General features: G+C 39.5%; 1 protein-coding gene and 1 long non-coding RNA gene across 4 annotated transcripts in view; one reads left to right on the plus strand and one right to left on the minus strand.

Moving 5' to 3' along the window:
• LOC137319338 (uncharacterized) lies at positions 1–7,256 on the minus strand. The gene is made up of 2 exons (XR_010962101.1): positions 6,532–7,256; positions 1–5,218 (listed from the first exon to the last, which is right to left on the minus strand). It is a non-coding gene; the product is annotated as an uncharacterized lncRNA (long non-coding RNA).
• The window catches only part of LOC137319308 (zinc fingers and homeoboxes protein 1-like), a 22,432-nt gene continuing 8,348 nt past the window's right edge, over positions 6,800–20,883 (plus strand). Inside the window, exons 1-3 of one of the 3 annotated variants that reach the window (XR_010962090.1) lie at positions 6,800–7,632; positions 16,606–19,465; positions 20,653–20,768. Coding sequence is in view for 2 of the 3 variants with exons in the window: in XM_067981596.1 (XP_067837697.1) it covers positions 16,734–19,463 (2,730 nt within the window). In the remaining variant the exon portion in view is untranslated. The remainder of the gene's footprint in view (positions 7,633–16,605; positions 19,466–20,652; positions 20,769–20,883) is intronic. The other 2 variants (XM_067981596.1, XM_067981598.1) reach the window with 2 other exon arrangements.

Here is a 20,883-nt window from a genome sequence, read left to right on the forward strand (position 1 = left end):
TTTGCTTGTTGAAAGAAAGAGTTCAATTTATTTTGAAAATCAGTTTAGGTACAAAAAGGATGACAAGAGGGTAACCATGAGTGACTACAAGGCAATCAATCAGCTTTCATCTCCATCTGTGGACAGTTTTCTTTCATAATCACAAAGTTGGCTCCAAACTGAAACTTTGTTTCCCATGTAAATGGTGACAACTCTTTTATAACTGAGAAAATTATGTATTCTACAAATTTAATACACTAAGCTGCAGGTTGTTTTTCTAAAATGAGGTTAAGGGTGAGGTCTGAGATTCAACTACTCCAATGTTAATGTATTAATTTTGAAGATTGAAATAATGCAGTATTGGGAGGGGAGAGATTGATTATCTTGTACTGTGTTTTAAATTTAGCAAAATTTGTTACTACTCATTTTAACCTACCAATAAAGTTAGATGGTTAGAGTAGGATGTAGTTTAATGGATTGTACACTAATTTGCCCAATGTTAGATTTCACAATACCTAACAGAGAACATTATACCAACAAGCAAACAAGAAAAGGAAAGTATCACCTAACAAAATATTCAATTGAATGGGTAGGAACACTTTGTGTAAATACAGTTTGCCTCTAAGTATTCATTGATGTGGAACTAACCTACCTACCAGAACAATCAATAGAAGGGGAAAACTAAGACTTTAGACCTATGCAGGTAAATGGGTGATACTGAATATTTTGTTCAAAATCTTCCTGTTGAAATAAATCTATCCCCTGGCTCTTCATTAGATTTTAGTATACCTTTGGACAGGTTATTATAAATAGAATAAATAACTAAAAAGTAGATTCTGAAATGAAACCATCTAGTTCTGATTCATAAGTTTTTTTGGTAGGTAGAAAGAAATCTACCACATTTGAGATCTCAAAATGTTCTGTTTTATTTCACAGGTGCATTTTGATTTTCATTGTTTAGGAGAAGGGATGTAACTTTTTAGCGAGATTTCAATTGCAGTTCATTGGAGGTTATAGAGCATGGTATTCTGCTAAGTATGGAAAATGTATTATTTGACACCTGGCAATGGAAATTCCCGAGTGGTGACTTTTATTTGAAGGTTTAAGGGTATGAAGGATTATACGTAGAGATCATTTTTTTTAAAAATGTATTTTGCGAGCTTTACATTCCTGGGTCTGCAATTGGAATCCAAAGCACTTAAAGAATCATAGTGGTGTGTAATACAACAGCTATGTTTGGTATTTAATTAAAAATGCATTCTTTTAAGATTTTGTATGTAGGTAAGAGATTTTAGGCAGTTAATGGCTCAAAGTAGTGGACACAGAAAATTGGAAAATAGTTCTTCTGCAACTGAGCCCGTTGCTAATGGCTGGTCCAATCTAGTCTGTCCCATACGCTACATATATTTGACAAAAGCAGCAGTCTGAAATGTTGTACTGTACATAAGTCACAGATCAGAGTATACCACCACAATAATGAAAATTGTTCTATACTGACAATTTATGCCATTATCCCCTTTACCATTAAAAAAAATTCAACAAAAAAATTAAACACGCAATTCTGCATTGCAGCTTTATCACTATCCACCTAAGTTTATATTTTTAAGAACAAAAATCCCACACTGGAAGTTATGTCAATTTTAAACTACAAGAAATCTACTTTTAAAGTACTCGATCTTTTAATCCTCGTTTCACTTGTGTGGTTATAATATTTAACAAGAAGCTGTACTACTTCATCTGCACGTCTTAAAAATTTACTGTGTTACTAAGATTTTTAAAAATTGGCTTGTCAATTTAATATAAACTGTAGCAGTTGTCATGACAATCTGGATGAACCTTAAGTATGCAAGCTGTACATACTGACAAGCTAAGCTTGGTAATCAAGCTTAAAACTCAAGTCTATAGTGGAGTCATTGACCTCTGTGGTCAGGTACTAAACTAGATAGTTTAGATTTGCTTTCTTTTATTCTGGGTTCTCACCTCCACACCCACCTGTGTCATCTTTTCAAGCTATTTAAAATTCAGTTAGCAGGCTGTGTATTGAGGAACAAAATTTGTCAGATCTGGTATACTACCCTTGCTCGAGGGTGAGGTTGACTGATTCAAGCCAAAGCAATAAACCCATGTTACCAAACACATTAATTGGACTGGTGTATTTCAATAGTCCATTTAACCACACTTATTGTCATGGTAAAGAAGTAGCCACTTGCTATCGTAAAAGTCACCTTAAGAATATACTGAAAAGTGATGGCTTTTTAAAAATTAAATGAAGCACGTTGGGACAGTTTAACATTAAAGGCACTATATAAATGTAAGTTTCATTTTTAAACCAGCAGCAAAATGTCAACAAAGTATCAATAAAAGAGGACTGAGTTGTGATAATGGACTAGTAAAAAATTAAATATATAAAAAAATAGCCTCAAAAGAATTTGCCCAAGATATAACATTGTAAAACAACCTAATGCATTCAGGTATCTGCTGGTACTTGAAAACGTGACTTCAGGACCATGAGGTGAAATTATTTCACAGGCTTATCTCCTGTCTATTTTGCAATCCTCTTGGATATTTAATCCTTATTCCACCGTTTTGATGAAAAAAAAGTTTGGAGCCCTTCTTTATTAAATTAACTGAACAGAATTAAGAAAATGCAGTAAAGGATTTATAATGGAAATGATTTAAAGCACTATGTGCTGCTCAGCAAAACAGGGTTCTGTATTACCTTCCCCACCTCAGAGCTTAAGACTCCATTGAATGCAGCTGCAGAATATTAATTGAAATATTTTTAATACCTATTTTACATCTATTACCCAGAAAGCAAGATCTTGAACATGTTATATACTGAAACTGTACATTATTAAAATGCTCATTATTTGACATCTCAAAAGAACTTCTACCTGATTATCATATTCTCATAGAACTAGTTGATGTTTGAGGATATGTGGCACTGATCAACAGAAGGCATTTTTAGAAACAGAGTTAGAACCTGAATACAATATGTCTGCACAATACAAATTCATAATTCACATTTCAATAATTAAATTCCAGTTTTAGTGTATTGTTTTAAAACATAGGTTAAATCAATACAACACAATTTTGAATGACACTTTTATAAGGACTTTGCATGGTCATATCTTACACACTACTGTACTTGCTCTTAAAAAAGCGATCTCCTGAACTGGTTTCAATCGCCCGAGGGGGTCAGAGAGGAATTTTCTATTTTTTTTCCCCTCATTGTCCCTAGGTTTTTCTCTGGATTTTTGCCAGGAGATTACATGGCTGTGGGGGGGGGGGGGGGGGGGGGGGTAAGGAAGTGTCAAGTTATGATGCTCCAGCCATCATGAGTGTGGGGCAGGTTTGATGCACCAGGTCTTTTCTTGCCCGTCAATTTTCACATGTACCTCACTTCTGTGGACAAAGATTCAAGTGAATGAAATGGCCATTATTCTTAAAAATGTGAGGATTTTCATTAGTCCTTACTAGCTGAGAGCATGACATAAAACTAACAAACCATGTGTATTGGGGAAGGAGAACAAAAGATTAACTGTACAGATTTAGATTACATCACATGATTACATACTTTAACTTCTCTCTACTGAGAGTTATTAATCTTCAGTTTGTTTGACAATAGGTGCTTATTGATTTGCATCTCAGTCATTCTCTGTTCCACACTGCAGAACATACTGGAATGGTCTCCATTGCCATTGGTAATAGCAAATGATTTTAAATCAGCAACAGCCTATAATGCACTGTTCACTAAGAATGGTCAATTTTGGTCAATCCCTGGCTCAACTTCATCAAATTCTTTATCTTTCATCTGTTCTAGAATATGGTTTCCAGCTATCCTGATGAGAAGTGCTTCCTGATTGCTAAGCTCCTCACAGGTTGGTGTTTCATTGTCAAATTCAATAAAGCAAGCAGCATCAACAGTTGCTTTCTCCCAACAATGGTGAAAGGTCTGGTATTTTTTCTTCTGTTATTGAAACAGTACCTTTCTCAGTAAGGAAAAATACCACAGGCTCAATTTTGAAATGGTGGTGGGTTGGCAGCGGGGGCGGGGTGAAGGTGCTGACTGCAGCTCCTGTCAGCATCCAGCCTGTCAACGCCAAGGTTTGGCGGGGGGGGGGGGGGGGGGAGGAAAGAAGATAGAGACACACACACATCATCTGGTGCTGGAACAGAGTGGGGGACGTTGAAGATCGGGGGGAAAAAGAAGAGAGGGGAACATCGGAGCAGGGGAAAGATAGGTTTTTTTTGTATTTTTTTTAAAACTTTTTTTAAATTAAATTTATTTTGTTTATTTTTGCCTGATCCCCAGCGGTTCACGCCTCAGTGGGAAACCCGGAGGACGGCGGATTGGGGCCGGCTTTCTCACCCGCTCAGGATTTTCTCAGCCCCACCCACAATTTCCTTTGAAAATTGGGGGCCCATATTTCTGGAAACATACTGTGATGGCAGACTGGTATTTCATTCCAAGCTGCTGAAATCCATTGTACTGCATGAAGCACAGAGATCTGCAAAGCCAGCTGGAAGGCATATCCTACTTGATCATGTCTTTTATAATGTGCTTGTGGTACAAACTCTTCAAATATTTTCGTCACTCCTACTTCCAGAGGTTGAAGGGAATCTGCGGATGAAAAGACTGATGTGTGTCGTGCAGTAAACCTCTTGCCAAAGTTTAATTCTGGAATATTTGATGGATTTCCACACAAATAGTAAGATGTTGCATCTTCTGTCTCAGTCTTGCAGGGATTCACCCGGAATATCAGAAGTCATCAATGCCTTTCTTTTTTCTCCCCACATCATTTACAACCAAGTTTTAAAAGCGTTAGCAGCCTTTCCAATAACAGGCACTGGTATTTTCTCACTAGCAAAACTTGCACAGATCACCGCAGTAAGTCATTTTCTTGCCATTTCTGCTCATTTGGCTTCTTCACCTGCCCATAACAAAGATTTGTTGGGCACAGCACAAAAAATAATCCAATTTGATCCAGTTCTACACATTTCCAGGGTGGTCAGCACAAGTGTCTAGCATAAGATTTTTCCAGGTAGCAATTTCTTCAGGTGGCAGTCCCGCAGTTTTGCAGAGAGGCATTTTAAAAGCAATGTTGTACCGTTTGAGATAACTTTCTGACCATCTGTTACTAGCTTTAAAGGACGTGTTTCCCAATATAGAGGCAAACTCCAGGGCTTTTCTTTGAATCATTGGGCCACTTACGGGAATAACGTTGTGCTGTACAATCTGAAACCAAACAAACAATAGTCTATTTAGATCAAAATTTATGCAACGAACGTACATTGGTCTCTTTAACATCAACTTGCATTTATTAAAGCGCCTTTAACGTAGTAAAATGTCCCAAGGCACTTCACAGGAGCGTTATCAAATAAAATTTGACACCAAGCCACATAAGGAGGTATTAGGACAGGTGAAGAGGTAGGTTTTAAGGAGCATCTTAAAAGGAGGAGAGATGGATTGAGGTTTAGGGAGGAAATTCCAGAGCTTAGAGCCGAGGCAGCTTAAGACACAGCCGCCAATGATGGAGCGATGAAAATCGGGGATGCGCAGGAGGCCAGAATTGGAGGAATGCAAAGTTTTCGGAAGGTTGTAGGGCTGGAGGAGGTTAGAGGTAGGGAGGGGTGAAACCAAGAAAGGATTTGAAAACAATTATGAGAATTTTAAAATCAAGGCATTGCCAGACCAGGAGCCAATATAGGTCAGCGAGCACAGGAATGATGGGTGAACAGGACTTGGTGCGAGTTAGGATACAGGCAGCAGAGCTCTAAAATGTAGAACAGGTACTTCTGACTTGCTGAATTGCATTACATATCATTGGGTGTTACAGTTACGATGCAGTGTGACACTCCTTATTCAGAAACTCCAATTTTGTACATTAAATGATTCATTTTAAAATTATAAGCAAACTCTAAAGCTTTTGTGAAACTGATAAAACACAACTGCTGTTTTATAATTACTGCGAATGCAAGACCTTGTTCGATTCCAGCAAGGAGAATGAGGCAACTGCATGTAAAGTTATTTAAATATGCAGCTTCACGCACAAAAACAAACAAGGAAAACATTATAGAATCATTCAGCACAATAGGAGGACATTCAGCCCATTGTGCCTGCTCTTTGAAAGAGCTATCCAATTCTTGCCACTCCCCTGCCCTCTCCCAATAGCCCTGAAATGTTTCCCCTTCAAGTATTTAATCCAATTCCCTTTTGAAAGTTACTATTGAATCTGCTTCCACCTCCCTTTCAGGCAGTGCATTCCAGATCATAACACCTCACTGCGGTTTTTTAAAAAAATTCTCCTGGTCTCCCCTTTGATTCTTTTGCCAATTACTTCAAATCTGTGTCCTCAGGTTACTGACCCTCCTGCCAGTGGGAACAGTTTCTCCTTATTGACGCTATCAAAACCCTTCATGATAAAGCGATGTAGTAGGAATTATTACTGCACTACGTACGTATAAAGATTATATACAAATGACCAAGGAGCCACAAAATAAAGTGACACCACAAACATGATTAAGAGAGAAGACACCTTCAGCTCTCACCTACACAAGTGCCGGCTGTAATATCACTGACGGGGCTCCAGGTGGTATTTGCACGACACGTCGTAAAGCACGCCTAACAAGGAGTTTCTAGCGATTGGAACTTTTTATTAAATTGTTGTCGCCGATTTAATTTTCTTAACTTTATCGGATATTTTGCTGCGTCGATGGGTTTATTATTTTTTTTTCAAATCGGAAGCAGAAAGGGAAACTATTGTCGTAAAGTAAAAGCCAATTGCTCAAGCAATTCAGTTTGCGGCCGTCCAAAAGTCGCTCCCCGATGACGCGCGGGCGTCGGCGTCCCTCCTCACAAAACAATCAGTAAATTAATTAAAGAGTATTATCGATAATTGGATGGTTTGCGGGATCGGAGTTTCGGGTCAAAATGCGGTTTCGATAGTTCTGGGTGTCGGGTATGTCATATGAGCAGCATAGGTCTTGAGAGAAAAGATCGGGCGCCATTCGTTATTTTGTGTCAAGAAAAAAGGCCGGAGGATGGTGGTTTCTCGATAAACCGTGGATATTAGCGGCGGTCGGAGTCGGTCGGTCACCACCACCACCACCGTCGTTGTCGTCGTCCCTGCCCGCTGTCACCGCCGATCGTTGGAAGGAGACAATAAGGGAGAACTCGGGACAAGTCAGGGAGCTCGGGAACGAGCGAGCCCCCTCCCGCCCGCGTGTGCGCGCGCGCGCACAAACCGCCACCGCGCGAGCTAGCGAGCATCAGCCTCCCATCACTGGGAAGGAGACAATAGGGGAAGAGCTCGAGACAGGAGAGGGAGCGCGCGCGCGCGCGCGGGAGCGAGCCAGCCAGCCAGCCCGCCCCCGCCCCCGCGCGCACCAACCGCCATCGCGCGAGCGAGCGAGCCGCCCATCTGTTGGAAGGAGACAATAGGGAAGGGAGCGAGCCAGCGTCAGCCTCCCATCTGTTGGAAGGAGACAAGGCAGGGAGCGCGCGTAGGAGATAGCGAGCCCCCGAGCCTGCCCCCCCCCGCCCCGCCCTGCGCGCACCAACCGCCGCCACCGCGCGAGCGGGCGTGAGTCGCTGGAATCCCCCCCCCCCCCCCCCCGCCAGCAAAGTACATCGTGCCCTGTGCACGCCAGGTGGGTTGTCTATTTTACTGCTGCATATGTAGAGTGTTACCCCGTGATAGGCCCGTTTCATATTTCATCTTGTCGGGAAGTGATTTTTTTAAATGCAAAAAAAAATGAGTATTGGAATATGATTAACTTAATTTTCCTTCAAAGCAAAAAAAAACAGGGAAAGAGCAAGGGTGGCAGTAGGACTAATTGGATAGCTCTTTCAAAGAGCTGTACAGGCACGATGGGCCGAATGGTCTCCTATATTCTATGATTATGGGGTTTTTAAAAGATGGGACTAGAATATGTATAGGTAGTCAGGACAGTGCTGCAAAAATAGATAGTAAAATCTTGAAATTAAAACAGTATAAACTCCTCCGCCTCTCTACCTTTCTCCTTTAAGATGCTCCTTAAAACCCACTCCTTGACCAAGCTTTTGGTTGCCTGCCCTAATATCTCTTTATGTCGCTTAGTGTCATATTCTGTCCGATAACGCTCCTGTGAAGTGCCTTGGGATGTTTTACTATGTTAACGGTGCTATATAAATGCAAGCTGTGTATCAAACTTTTTTTGCACAAGGCTTCAGATCTGTTAGTGAATTAAAGTAAATTGGAGAAACTACTTTGTTTTAACTAGGTGGGTTGTATGATTTGTTTTGAGGTGGTTGAAGGTCTTTTGGTTTGGTTTATACTGGAACCTGTGAATAAACAAACTGTAATTTTTGGATATGAAGTAAGCTAAGAAATATCCAAAACAGTAAAGCTGGAAGTGCTACTATGATTGTGATGACTTTTTGTTTAAAGCGGGGCAAGAATAATATTTTCAACAAGCTGAACCTTTCAAATAAAGGCATAAAATTGCTGCAAATGTTTTTGTTTATGTCAGATTTCTAATATTTGCAGATTTTACTTCCTATTTGCGTTCAATTGATCAAATTGAAAATCTACTTTGTTCGCGCTGGCATGCATAGTGAAATATTCATAAATATTTAAATGACCACATATTTAATTTTTGTGCTATCATTTATGTTCCCTGTTGATGATTTTTCAAACTTGCAGATTCAGAGGATTTTTTAAAAATGAAGTATTTAAAAACACTTTCTATGCTGCAGAGGGATGGAAACTCCAGATTTAAATAAGGAGTAAACAGGCAGTGGCAGAAACCAGGATGGTAGGGGAAGGGATATTACTTCGGAGCTTTTTATCCCACTCGAGCCACTACAAGCAAAACTTTGGTGAAGCCAAAACAAGTTTGTGTCTGTTTCCTTAGTTACTCTTTCTTCCTCTTCCCTGTTCTTAACTCATACTTATTTATGCACTTTACTATTTTTAATCATATTTCACACAGTTTTATAACTCACTTCTGAAATGTTTTTCCTTTTCCAACAATTCTGTATAAATTTATTTTTCTGTGGCTGTTTGTGTGTTCCCCTACCCCCCCGTCTCGTCTTTTTGGTGGGTGGTGGGTGAGCACATTAGCAGGAGCCAGGACAAAGCAAGTAGACAGAAGAGTAGTGTGGGCTGGGATTCAGCAAGCAGAAGCGGTATGAGCTGGGATTGGGTAAGGAGAGAGAGAGAGAGCATCAGCATTAGTCAGGACTAGGTAAGGTCAGAGAGCAGCAGTGAAACTCAGAACTTGACAGTTTGGCTTTGGAAGAAGAGAGAGCAGCAGCACTAATCCTGACTTGGGATGGAGCAAGTACTCAGGAGGACCTTTTTAATTTAACAATTATTTTTGAAAATGCCTTGCAGGTTTTTTTTTCCTTTTTAAAACTGAATAAAAAGATTGGCAAGTCAATTAAATGGTCAGGAGAACCAAAGCAATAGTTCATTCAGATCACTGAATAAAAATGGGCTTCTTTCAAGAGCTACCAAGAAATGTGCAATGGTTCAGAGACTTTAAAGCACTATGCTGTGATTCATACTTTTTTTTCCTTCATTTCCTCTTTGCTGTGGTGTAACTTGCAAGCTCAGTATACTTTGTTGAACCAAATGTACAGAATTTTACCCCTATTCATTTTTGCAAATGTTTTTTTGGGGGGGGTGTAGGGGAGGCTGACATGAACTACTGGTATTTTAATTGTTTTGCTGGCTGTGCTTTTCACTCAATGGTGATGATGGTCTTGCAGACCAAAGAAATTCTAGATTTAAAAGACAGCCAAAAATCACTCTTCACCCACTTTTTATTGAACAGAAGCTTGACTTCTCCAGCGTAATGTAGAACCTGACAGGAGCTATGTTTGCTGTATCACAATGGGTCTGCATTGTGATCGTGTCACTTTCAATATAGTCGCGGTCTAATGCTTGGGTTAACTGTACATTTTTGTTAATATAATGGACCTCCAGGAAGTGAACATGAAATGTGACAGTGACCTCAAAACATGCTGGGAGCAATTGATTAAGATCCGGTTGAAGAAGTAGTGGTTTTTCTTTGTAATACAGTAGTTGGTTTAAATCACCGCTTCAGGGCAATGATGCTTCCCAACTGGCTGACTGCTGGTGTGTGCTTAGCAGAATTCAGACGTGTCAGTAAATGTCAGAGAATGCCTTTCTGTGGATTTTAGTTTTTTTGGGGTAATAGTACCATTATTAATTTTTATGTAATGTGCAGGAATATTTTGTTCTTGAATTGAACCTATAGCTATAACTATTAACTTGGGGCAGCAGTCATGTAGCCGGGGGTTGAAGCAGGCAGCAAGCCATCCCAACCACAGCAGAGTGAGACCTGGCAGAACTTTATTCCCAGGCCCCATCAGTCTCCCATTTGAACCTGGTGGGAAGTGGCAGCTGGCAGGCAGGAATGGAATGTCGGGTGGCAGGATGCCACTGCTGGGGACCAAAGCAAAGGTCCCTGTGGCTGGGAGGGGGTTGGGAAGGGCCTTGTGGTCGGAGAAAGCCTGGGGCAGGGAAGGCCTAAACTTACAAAAGTTTTTTTTTAAAACAAAAGTAAAAACACTTACTTTTTGGACCTCTTCTGGCCCTGGCTCCTCTTCCTGCTGATTGACTTGGTGGCAGGAAAGCTAGACTGACTTCCCCATTTAGGCCTCTAGTTAAAATAGCAGTCAGGCCCTGATGATGTCATCTGAGCTGCATATTTAAAGAAGTAACCCACCAGTTTCTGGCAGGTGTCCCTCCTGCCTATTCATAAGAGCAGGTTAAAATCAGGACCACCCTGCATAAAGACATTGGGACCTAGGCAAATAAGTCCCACGTGCGATTTTAACTGCCCGTCCGGTTTAAAATCACCCCTTATATATTTTTACCGTGTAAAAATATGTCTGCATGCATAGCACTAGAGCAGTGGTGCTCATAATATAGGTTTAGATTTACCCTTCACCTGCTGCTTTTGGCAGATTTGCAGCTCTGGTGGTCTCTGGACTTCTGTTCGAAGCCTTCTTGGCTGTATGTTGTTGCTATTCCCTCCCCTTCTTTTGCTGCCTTGCAAGAGAAAGGAAGGAATGCTTTCTTGGAAGTCAGGCTACTCTAGCATCTAGAGGACAAATGAAAGGGCTCTATTGAAATTCTCAAATTATAGTTTCAATATAACTATCAATCCTATAATTTATTTTCCATCCTTGGAAGTGCATGCCCTCTTCTTGGCAAATAACCAAAGTTGCATGATTGAAATTGAGAGCTCACTGCCGAATTTCAGGTCTACCTGTATACTGTTGCTCCGTGGGTGCAATGTGTACAAGTTTTTGTGAGAGTGACCCTCAAAAGCTTAGGATTATGATCCTCTACAAAAAGCACTGCACTATACTTTCAAAATTAAATGAACTCAGTTTCACTCTGGATCACACATTGAATGAGTTGGGATTTTTTTTTCCCTAATATTCTTCAATGTTAACAGTTTTGTCATGTTTCTAAGGTCTAGCAAATACTCCATGGGGAGCTGTGGAATACAGAACTTAGTCCACTGGTGGTGAAGAATTTAACAACTCATGAGTAATCTGTTTTTCTGACTTTAGGAGGTCTGATGACTCACTGGTGTGTTATGTTCTCGATCAAAAATAGAAGAAATTCTGTATTCTAAAGTTCCATCGAGTTCCTGAGTCTACACAAGTCGCAATAGTGTAACTAAAAAATAATAACTTAAACTTTTAATTATATGCTTATAATGAAGGTACTTTCATAATCCTTAGTGACTTGAGATAAGCCTGCTTCTGGTCTCCTTCAGAAGAGCATTGTCACTATTTTGAAAGCCTCCTCAGCAATGTTAATATATTAAATTCACAGCTCAGTTTTAGTTCCAAATGAGGATATTGTACAATTGAGAAAGGAGCTGAATGTAAGTCATACCTCTGTGACAATAATAAACACCTTTATTGGCATTTGTTTGATAAACTGTAGGCAATTGGATGTTGTGGAATTGAAGCAGTAAAGAATTATTTTTAAAAATTCTGTTCAGAGCTTCAATTTTAAGAACAGCAGCTTTAAAACGTGCGGTTTTCATTTTCTGTAATGGAATTTACCCTGCAATGTAAACGTGTAAAATTCCATAGCACTGGAATCATCTGGCTTTTTTCTTCCTCCCCACCCCACCTGTCCCCACATGGCTTGCTCCACAGGTAAATTTCATTGTGGTAGGCAGCCATATAGACCAGGAAATCCCAGATTCAGTACGATTCTGTGCTGTTTTTGGTGAAATCAGTCAGGGCTTTTGCTCATGAACACGATCCAGTGGCTCCTGCTGGAAAATTGCACAATTGTAGATGTCATGCAACACAATCCTCTTGTTGTAGTTGTCCCATGATCACATCGTATATTTTGGAAAATTCAAATACTGAAATCTTGGTCGAAGTAGAATTAAATTTTGTTTCGGCCCAGGTTTTTTTACCTGGGTTAACAAGATTGTAAATTTTACTTCTGGCTCTGAATCGAATAATCAGATGGGGATTAAATCGGTTGAAAACTAATTACACCAGAATTCTGTGTCTACACATTTGACTAGGTTTGCATCTTTGTAAATTTATTCCAATCTGATCCTTATTTTTCCAGACATGTTTTTAAACCTCTTGAAACTTTTCTGGAACCAAATTTGTACAAGGATCACATGATCTGTCCATTGCTTTCCCACAGCAGTTGAAAGAAACATGTGCTAAGGCCCTCACTAGACCTCTCTCTGAGGAGGGAGATGTCAGTTGGTCCTTCTTAAAGCTACAAATGCACCATTACTGATCTTACTACATAACTCAACCTTTGTTGAGCTGCACATATAACAGTGTTTCCAGCAAATGGGAAATATCGTGGAAGTAGGGGCTCTATCTTCCAAGCACTCTTGGGAGTTTTTGAAGCTTGGCTCGGTGTTAGCACTGTCACCTCTGATTCAGAAGGTCATGGATTTAAGTCCCACTCCAGAGACCTGACCATATAATCTAGGCTGATACTTCAGTACAGTAATGAGGGAGTGCTGCACTGTCAGAGGTGCCATCTTTCCGATGAGACATTAAACTGAGGCCCACTCTGCCCTCTCAGGACCTAAAAGATCCCATGGTACTATTCGAAAAAAAGTAGGGGAGTTCTCCCAGTGTCCTGGCCACCATTTATCCCTTAACCAACATCAATAACAGATTATCTGATCATTTATCTCATTGCTATTTGAGAGGCCTTGCTGGTTAAAGTGTTAAAAGGATTTGATAGGGTAGAAATGGAGAAACTATTTCCTGTGGTGGGCAAATCAAGAACAAGGTTAAAGATTAAAGAAAACCCAAAGATGTTTTATCAGTACATTAAGAACAAGAGGATAGCTAAGGAAAAGGTGAGGCCTGGGTAACTTGTGTGTAGAAGCAGAGGATGTGGGTAGGGTTTTAAATGAATATTTTGTCTCCATATTCACAAAGGAAAGGAATGATATGGACGTAGTAGTTAAAGAGGAGAGGTGTGAAATGTTGGATAAGGTAAATACAACGAGAGAGGAAGTACTAGAGGGACAGGAATCCTTGAAATTTGATAAGTTACCAGGGTTGGATGGATTGTTTCCTAAGCCTGGGAGGAAATAGTGGATGCTCTGAAGATCATTTTCCAATCCTCACTAGATACAGGAGAGGTACTGGAGGACTGGAAGACTGCAAACATAGTACCATTGTTTAAAAAGGGTACGAGGGAAAGGCCGAACAATTATGGGCCAGTCAGTCTTACCTCGGTGGTGGGCAAACTATTAGAATCAATACTGAGAGATAGGATGTGATAAGGTGCTACATAAATGCATGTTCTTTCTCTTAGTTATCATAGCATGCATAGTGTAATTTACATAAAAATGCAATTTTCACATGCAAAATGCAAATACTTGTCTGTGTCAGTATAGCATTCTTTGATATATCTTTAGCAAATATTATTTTCCATATGTGCCCTATACTGTTACTTTACAGTAATATTCATGCCATACATTTTTGTGTGCCTCAGATCATGCAGTTTCTTCTGGACCTGATGCTAGGTCTTCTGAGTCCTTGACGATGTGTTGACTTTGTCATAGTGCGAAGATTATTGCCTCTTTTGTAAATAGAGCTCTGTCCCTCCTGCTAGAAATGTGCTCCCATTTCTCCATTACAGTAGTTGCCAGTGCATCCAGGACTAGATCTGAAAAGCGAGCTTTTCTCACTTCATTGTGCCAATCTCCACAAGTTTTGCACACTACACAGCTGCTTAATGAACTTTTCTATATTTATATTGGTTAAGTAACCCATTCGCTGTTTGAGAACTGAGGATCAGTTTTTCATTCTCAAGAATTGCACATCTAAAACTGCATGTTCCTGCAGTTTGGTTAGGTTACGAATTATGATTTTAAGAACAGGCAATTTTTCTGTTTTTTTCAAATGGGGAAAATGTAGCGTAGAGATATAAAGCTAAGGCTGTAAGGACCCTTTAAATTTATTCCAAGGAATGCTTCAAAACTTTGGGTGTTCATATGTTTTTAACCTGAGAATAAAAATAAGTTTACTAACTGATCTGGTTTAGGAGGAAAAAGTTAGTGTTGGGAATAAAGCTTTGAAACCATATTACACGAATGAAGCACCAAACCTTTGTTGTAGCTCCAGTAACAAGTTCCATTTTTCAAGATGGTTTAAGGCAGTAAAACTAACTGCTAAGAGGTTATCAAATGTACCCAGATGAGTATCTTGCCCATTCTCACTAAAGAACTATTAGAATTGGTAAGAGACATACTTTTATAATAAATAGTCTGTAATATGTTACTTACATGAGAAATTCAAAAAAAGCTGAACAGAATTGTTCTATTTTCTGTTGCTATATGCAGGGACCAAATGTTGGTGAAAGTTGATTTTACTATGCGTTGGACAGAACTGTGGTTGAAAGTTTTAAAAAATAGTCATGGTTGGAAAACAATTGTGATTGGTTCAGTTGGCTGTAAAATACTTAAAATGGCAGCTTTTGCCAATTTAAGTTTTTTAAACACAAATATTTTTCTCTTTTCTTTCCTGGAAGTGGTGACTAAGATAGGATATGGTTCCATGTCCACTGGCAAGCTTCTAATACTGTAACCAAATGGCCATTGCCAGATGCTCTCCTTGACCGACATCCACTTTTTAAAAAAATTTGAGAAACCAGAATGAAGAGCCCAAGTGTAGGATGCCACCAAATTTAAAAGGGGTTAAGGAGAAGACAAAGTAAATCAAAAAGCAGTGATTGTGTGACTCCAACCTTGGTTTTTAAAAGCTTGAAGATTTTTGGAGGAAGGAAAGACTCGAGAGGTAAAGAATTCTATAATATTTGTGGTCCTGGGAAAGAATGAGTTAGAAAAAATGTGGATGAGAAGCTGAGCAACTAAAAGTGTATGTGCAGGAGGAAATGTAAAGTTCAAGAAAGTAGTTATAAGAATGAGACAGGGGAGGAGGAGAGGGAATAAAATAGGGTCTAATGAGCTTGAGGTCTGAGAGGTGGCAGTGGTAATACCCAGGCAAATCAAGATCTACCACCTATTTGGAAGATTCTGTCTCGCTTCCCAAGATGGCAAGGATGGCCCTCTGCCTAGCTCGCAGTGGTCAGATAGGGGACTTCAAATGTTTTCCTCTAAAGAAAATCACAAGGATTAGGGAAGTCTTGACAGCCAGCTGCCTATGTTTTCAACTGGAGCCCATAGACCCTTAGGGAATCCATGATAGGGTCAACAACTCATCAAATATCTGCATCTGTTGTATTACTAGTGCATATTTTCTGCGCTGATGTTCCTGTTCTCCTTTGGATAGCTGATACTGTCTTTTGGAAATTGGGACAGGGAATTCCTGTGAGTGTCAGTATTTGCAAACGGTCCCCCACACAGAAAAGTTTGAAAACCATTGTCCTATAGGATCACTGCCCTGCAACCTAAATGGACTTGGAACTCACTGACTGATGACCCCTGTTCTAAGTGAATCACATCTACTACAGCCAGGATTACTTGGAGGAACCACCCTCCTGCCTGACTGGCTTCTGGGAAGGTCTCTTAGGAAGCGGGCATCTTTCTGGGTTGTGCAGAAGCAGTTCCCAGTTGGATGCCAGTGAGTCAGATCTTGCTTTGCATTCAATGAAAACTGTAACAATCAAGAATTGCTGATTAATGACACCTTCTTTCAAAGCTAAATAGCTCAAATTTGTCCAGCCTTTCCTCTTAACTTAGACCACTAACACTAGAAATCAGTCTTGTGATTCTTCTCTGCACTGCCTCTGGCACTTGAATGTCTCCCTTGTGTCTCATTGACCAGCTACTCTTGGAGATGTACTGTAACTGACCTCCAGGGAGATTCATGGGAACAGTGTGGTAATAGCTCCTGTCTTTTAAGTTTCCCTCACTTTCTGTAGGCAAATGTGTGCCCTTTGGTGTCTTGCCATAGGAACACTGCTGCGATCAGGTAATGTCAGGGGTTACTGTTTCAAGCTTGCATCATGTTATTCTGTGTGTCAATGCTCCAGTGTAGTGTATCAAAATTATGGCATCAAATTTTAATGCAGTGAAGAGTTTTTATTTGTAACCCTGAAATAACATTTTCTTAACTTTTATCTGCAGGTGAATGCAATGTGATAGAGCTACTGCTTGTGGGGGGGGGGAGACCTCAAGAAGATCTAAGTGAAGGTAGATAAACTTTCAGTGACATTGGTAGTTTCTGAAAGAAATTCTATTTTTCACCTCTGACCATGGCCAGCAAAAGAAAGTCTAAAATTCCTTGCATGGTTCCTGCCAGTGAGACCCTAGACCAGGACCTAGATCTGGATATGATTACAGATGTCGATGATCTTCCTCCAGATATTTCTGATGAGAGCTTGACAGCAGAAGGTGCCATAATCGATGATGAGAATATTCCAGAAAAGGAAGTGCAAGATACTCAAATCAAGAAACTAGAAGGAGGCTATGAATGTAAATATTGTACTTTTGAAACACAGGACTTAAATGAATTTACAGTGCATGTTGACTCAAAGCACCCAAATGTTATTCTTAATCCATCCTACTTCTGTGTGGAATGTAATTTTACGACCAAAAGGTATGATACTCTTAATGACCACAATGCCAGATACCATTCAGGTGAAATAAATTTTAAGCTTAAAATGGTAAAACACAATAATCAAACTGTCTTTGAACAAACTGTTGAAGAATACAATAGTAATGGTGTTTCGACAAATGAAGAACAGGCAGAAAGCACTGACACCACTCCAACAGGAATTTCAATAAGTAAAACTCCAATTATGAAGATGATGAAAAATAAAACTGAGACCAAAAGAATCTCTGTGTCTCCCAGTTTGGTAGATGAATTTACTGCTGGACAAGAAAATGATGATGAGACAATGGGGGCCAACTCAGGCTTAGAATCTACCAATACCAGTGGAATTTGCATTAACCAGGAAGCAAATGGAGTAATACTTGATTCAGTGCTGCCAACAGGTGTAAGTCAAGTGATATCATCTCCAAATTCTAATTTAATTCCAAAAGTTATGATTCCTGTAAACAGCATTCCAACTTATAACACTAATATGGATGTAAATACTCAACTAGTGAATTCATTCAACAAATTTCCTTATCCTACACAGTCAGAAGTTGTAACACTAAAAACTCAGACAAAATATGCAGAGGAACAGATTAAAATCTGGTTCACTGCTCAGCGCCTCAAGCATGGCATCAGCTGGACCCCAGAAGAGGTGGAAGATGCCAAAAAGAAACTGTTTAATGGTACTGTGCACTCTATACCACAAACAATTACCGTCATACCGGCACAAATTTCAACATCTGCTAATGGATTGCAGCAGATCCTTCAGCCTTGTCAGATAGTCGGCCAGCCAGGTATTGTCTTGGCACAGGTCGCCAGTACAAATGCAGTAGCTGGGAATTCGCCAATTACTGTGACCGTTGCAGGAGTTACAAATCAAATGCAGTGGCAAAAACGCGGAACACAGGAAGGTGACGCAGGTCCTGAAGCAAAACGGGCAAACAGTGCCCAGCTTTCTCAAATTGCTTCACAAGGAAGTGCTCTTATTTCTGCCTCGACCACAGATCCATATGGTGTGCGCCTCAAAAAGACAAAAGAGCAACTAACAGAACTAAAAGCCAGCTTCAATAGAAATGCATTTCCCAGTGACGCTGAGATTGCTAGAATTATACAAGTAACAGGCCTCTCAAGGGGTGACATTAAGAAGTGGTTCAGTGACACAAGATACAACCACAGGAATTCAAGGTGTAATCAAATTGTCAATGTGGCTGAGGTCAGCAGCACTATCATTTTAGATTCGGGTGATGAAACAACATCTGAATCCCTTGTAGTAAATCAACAGCGCAAACATGGGTGGAATGCTTTCCCTGATTTTACTCCACAGAAATTCAAAGAGAAAACTGCAGACCAGCTTCATCTCCTTGAAGAAAGCTTTCTTTTTAGTCCTTTTCCAACTGATGATGAGATTAACAAGCTACGGACTGATACAAAACTCACCAGGAGGGAAATTGATGTCTGGTTCTGTGAAAGAAGGAAGGCTAAAAGTTCAGAAGATAAAAATGAGGAGAATGGAAAAGTAATCGGAGGTGAAGTCGATGTTAAATACAAAGACTCTGAAGGGGGACGTACCAAACCGCAATATGGGCAAATTCATACAACATCTTTGGCAAGTGGTCTAGCAATACCAAGAGTAATGGCAGCTGCAGCTATTAGGCTATATAAGAAAACTCCAGAGCAACTACATCTCCTTAAAAGTGCATTTGTCCGCACGCAGTGGCCATCTCCAGACGAATATGACCGATTAGCAGCAGACAGTGGACTGGCCAGAACTGACATAGTAAGTTGGTTTGGAGATACCAGATATGCTTGGAAAAATGGCAACTTGAAATGGTACTATTACTATCAAAGTGGTAATGTGGACAACCAAAATGGACAAACCCAAGTTTCCTCCAAAAAGAGTAAAGGTAGAGGTAGATCAAGAGGTAGACCACGAGGAAGAGGAAGGCCCAGAGGAAATGGAAGGCCAAACAATTGGAGTGGAACGTCAACCAGAAAAACACCTTCAGGCCATGCTTCTTCAGGGAAAAATGTTCTTGAACAATACTACTTGAAACACAAATATTTAAATGAAGAGGACCTTGATGATCTTGTTGCAAGATCATGTATGAGTTATGAAAGCATCAGGGAGTGGTTTGTACAAAGGCAAACAGAAGGTGGTGTTTCTGAGAGCAATAACTCCGATGGACAGTACCCTGGTGACGATGAGAAGAATGAACAACTTGAAGAGGATGAAGATTGGCCTGGTGAAGAGAATGCTAGCCAGGAGGATGAAGATGATGCCTCTGATGCAAGTGGCAGCAGTGATATATGGAAACCTCCTTCAAAAAAAGGAAACGAAGTAATGGAACCAGATGGTGAATTCTCTGTAGAGAATTCCAACATATAAATGTGAGTTGTAGAGGTAACCATTTAATAGATCTAGAAACTGAAATTGGGAAATAGTGCACCAATGTAACACAAAAAAGTAGTACAGTGGAATGCCATTTATCTAAATACTTTTGGTAATACCCATTTTGATTAGTGAATAATTGAATCACTATTAATTCCAATGCTGTAATGCATCAAACAATATTAATTATAAAATGGGAATTTTTTTAACTGTCAAATGGTATTTGGATAAGTCGCTAAATGACACCCCACTGTATATACTAATTGAATTTATATTGTATTTATATTTTGCTAATGTAGAGATATTTCCATTCTATATATTGGGGTGTTTGCACTGTGTTTGAATTAGGTTACAGTAGTACCATATAATTGAATTTCAATTTTTGCATCAGGCACTCCTGAATTAAGATACTGCGCAAGTATAAGTTGCAATTCCCTATGCCACTTTAATGGTATGTTTAAACCCAAACTACACCACTGCAACACTTTAATCCTGATTTACAAAATTGCTTATCTTACGGCATTTAGGTATTGCAACATTTGAGGCAGCTTTGTCTCTGAATTTGTATTAGCTAAGGCTGGACTGAGACTGTCTAAATTTGTTTCACTTGGAAACTTTTACAGCTTTCAGAATTCCTTCTATTTAAACGCCAGAAACGATGAGACTCTTTCTATCCCTTGAGCTATGGAAAGTTTATACATTTAATTATACCATGGCATATTTTTGTTGTTCTTGTACTTGTAGGAATATATATATATATATATATATATATATATATGAAGATTTTGATCTAATGGGGAATTTGTATTAATTCTAATCATAAATAAGTCTTATATTTTAATATCTATGTATAAAAAAACTCATCACTTTAAATTTTGGTTACTGCCACAGTCAGTGTTCAGCTCAACATGTACAGGCCACTATAGATGAAATCCATGGCTTTCATATTCATTTGAATAGACAGGGAATTCTTCCAATGCAAAAACATTTTGCTTGCAAAACTTGAATAGAGATCCTTAATTGAGAACTATTTGTTCTGTGGATGGTCAATTAAGACTAGAGGAATTTGCTATTGGTTGTACACCTGTTAGTTGGGTACTTGTATAAGTATATATTTATCTGGCAGCTTTATCTAATATTTTATGATACATTTTTGATTTCCCTTGTTCCTGTTTGAACCTCAAAGCATACCAGGATATATTCCAGGAGTGTGCTCTCAATTCACCATTATTTCTGAGACCATTGAGATACGGCTGGAGACTCTCAAGGAACCCCAACGTATAAATTATGTTGCAGAGGCAGGTACATGTTTAGTCTCGGTAGAGTTAGGGAAATGTCAGGTCTTTGTTATTTTGTATCCAAGCAGTAAGTGTGAAGTAAAAGTGTAAAAATAATCCAAATTGCTGTATTTGCCTTT

Source organism: Heptranchias perlo, chromosome 3 (assembly GCF_035084215.1).
Source record: "Heptranchias perlo isolate sHepPer1 chromosome 3, sHepPer1.hap1, whole genome shotgun sequence".
Classification (NCBI taxonomy): Eukaryota; Metazoa; Chordata; class Chondrichthyes; order Hexanchiformes; family Hexanchidae; genus Heptranchias; species Heptranchias perlo.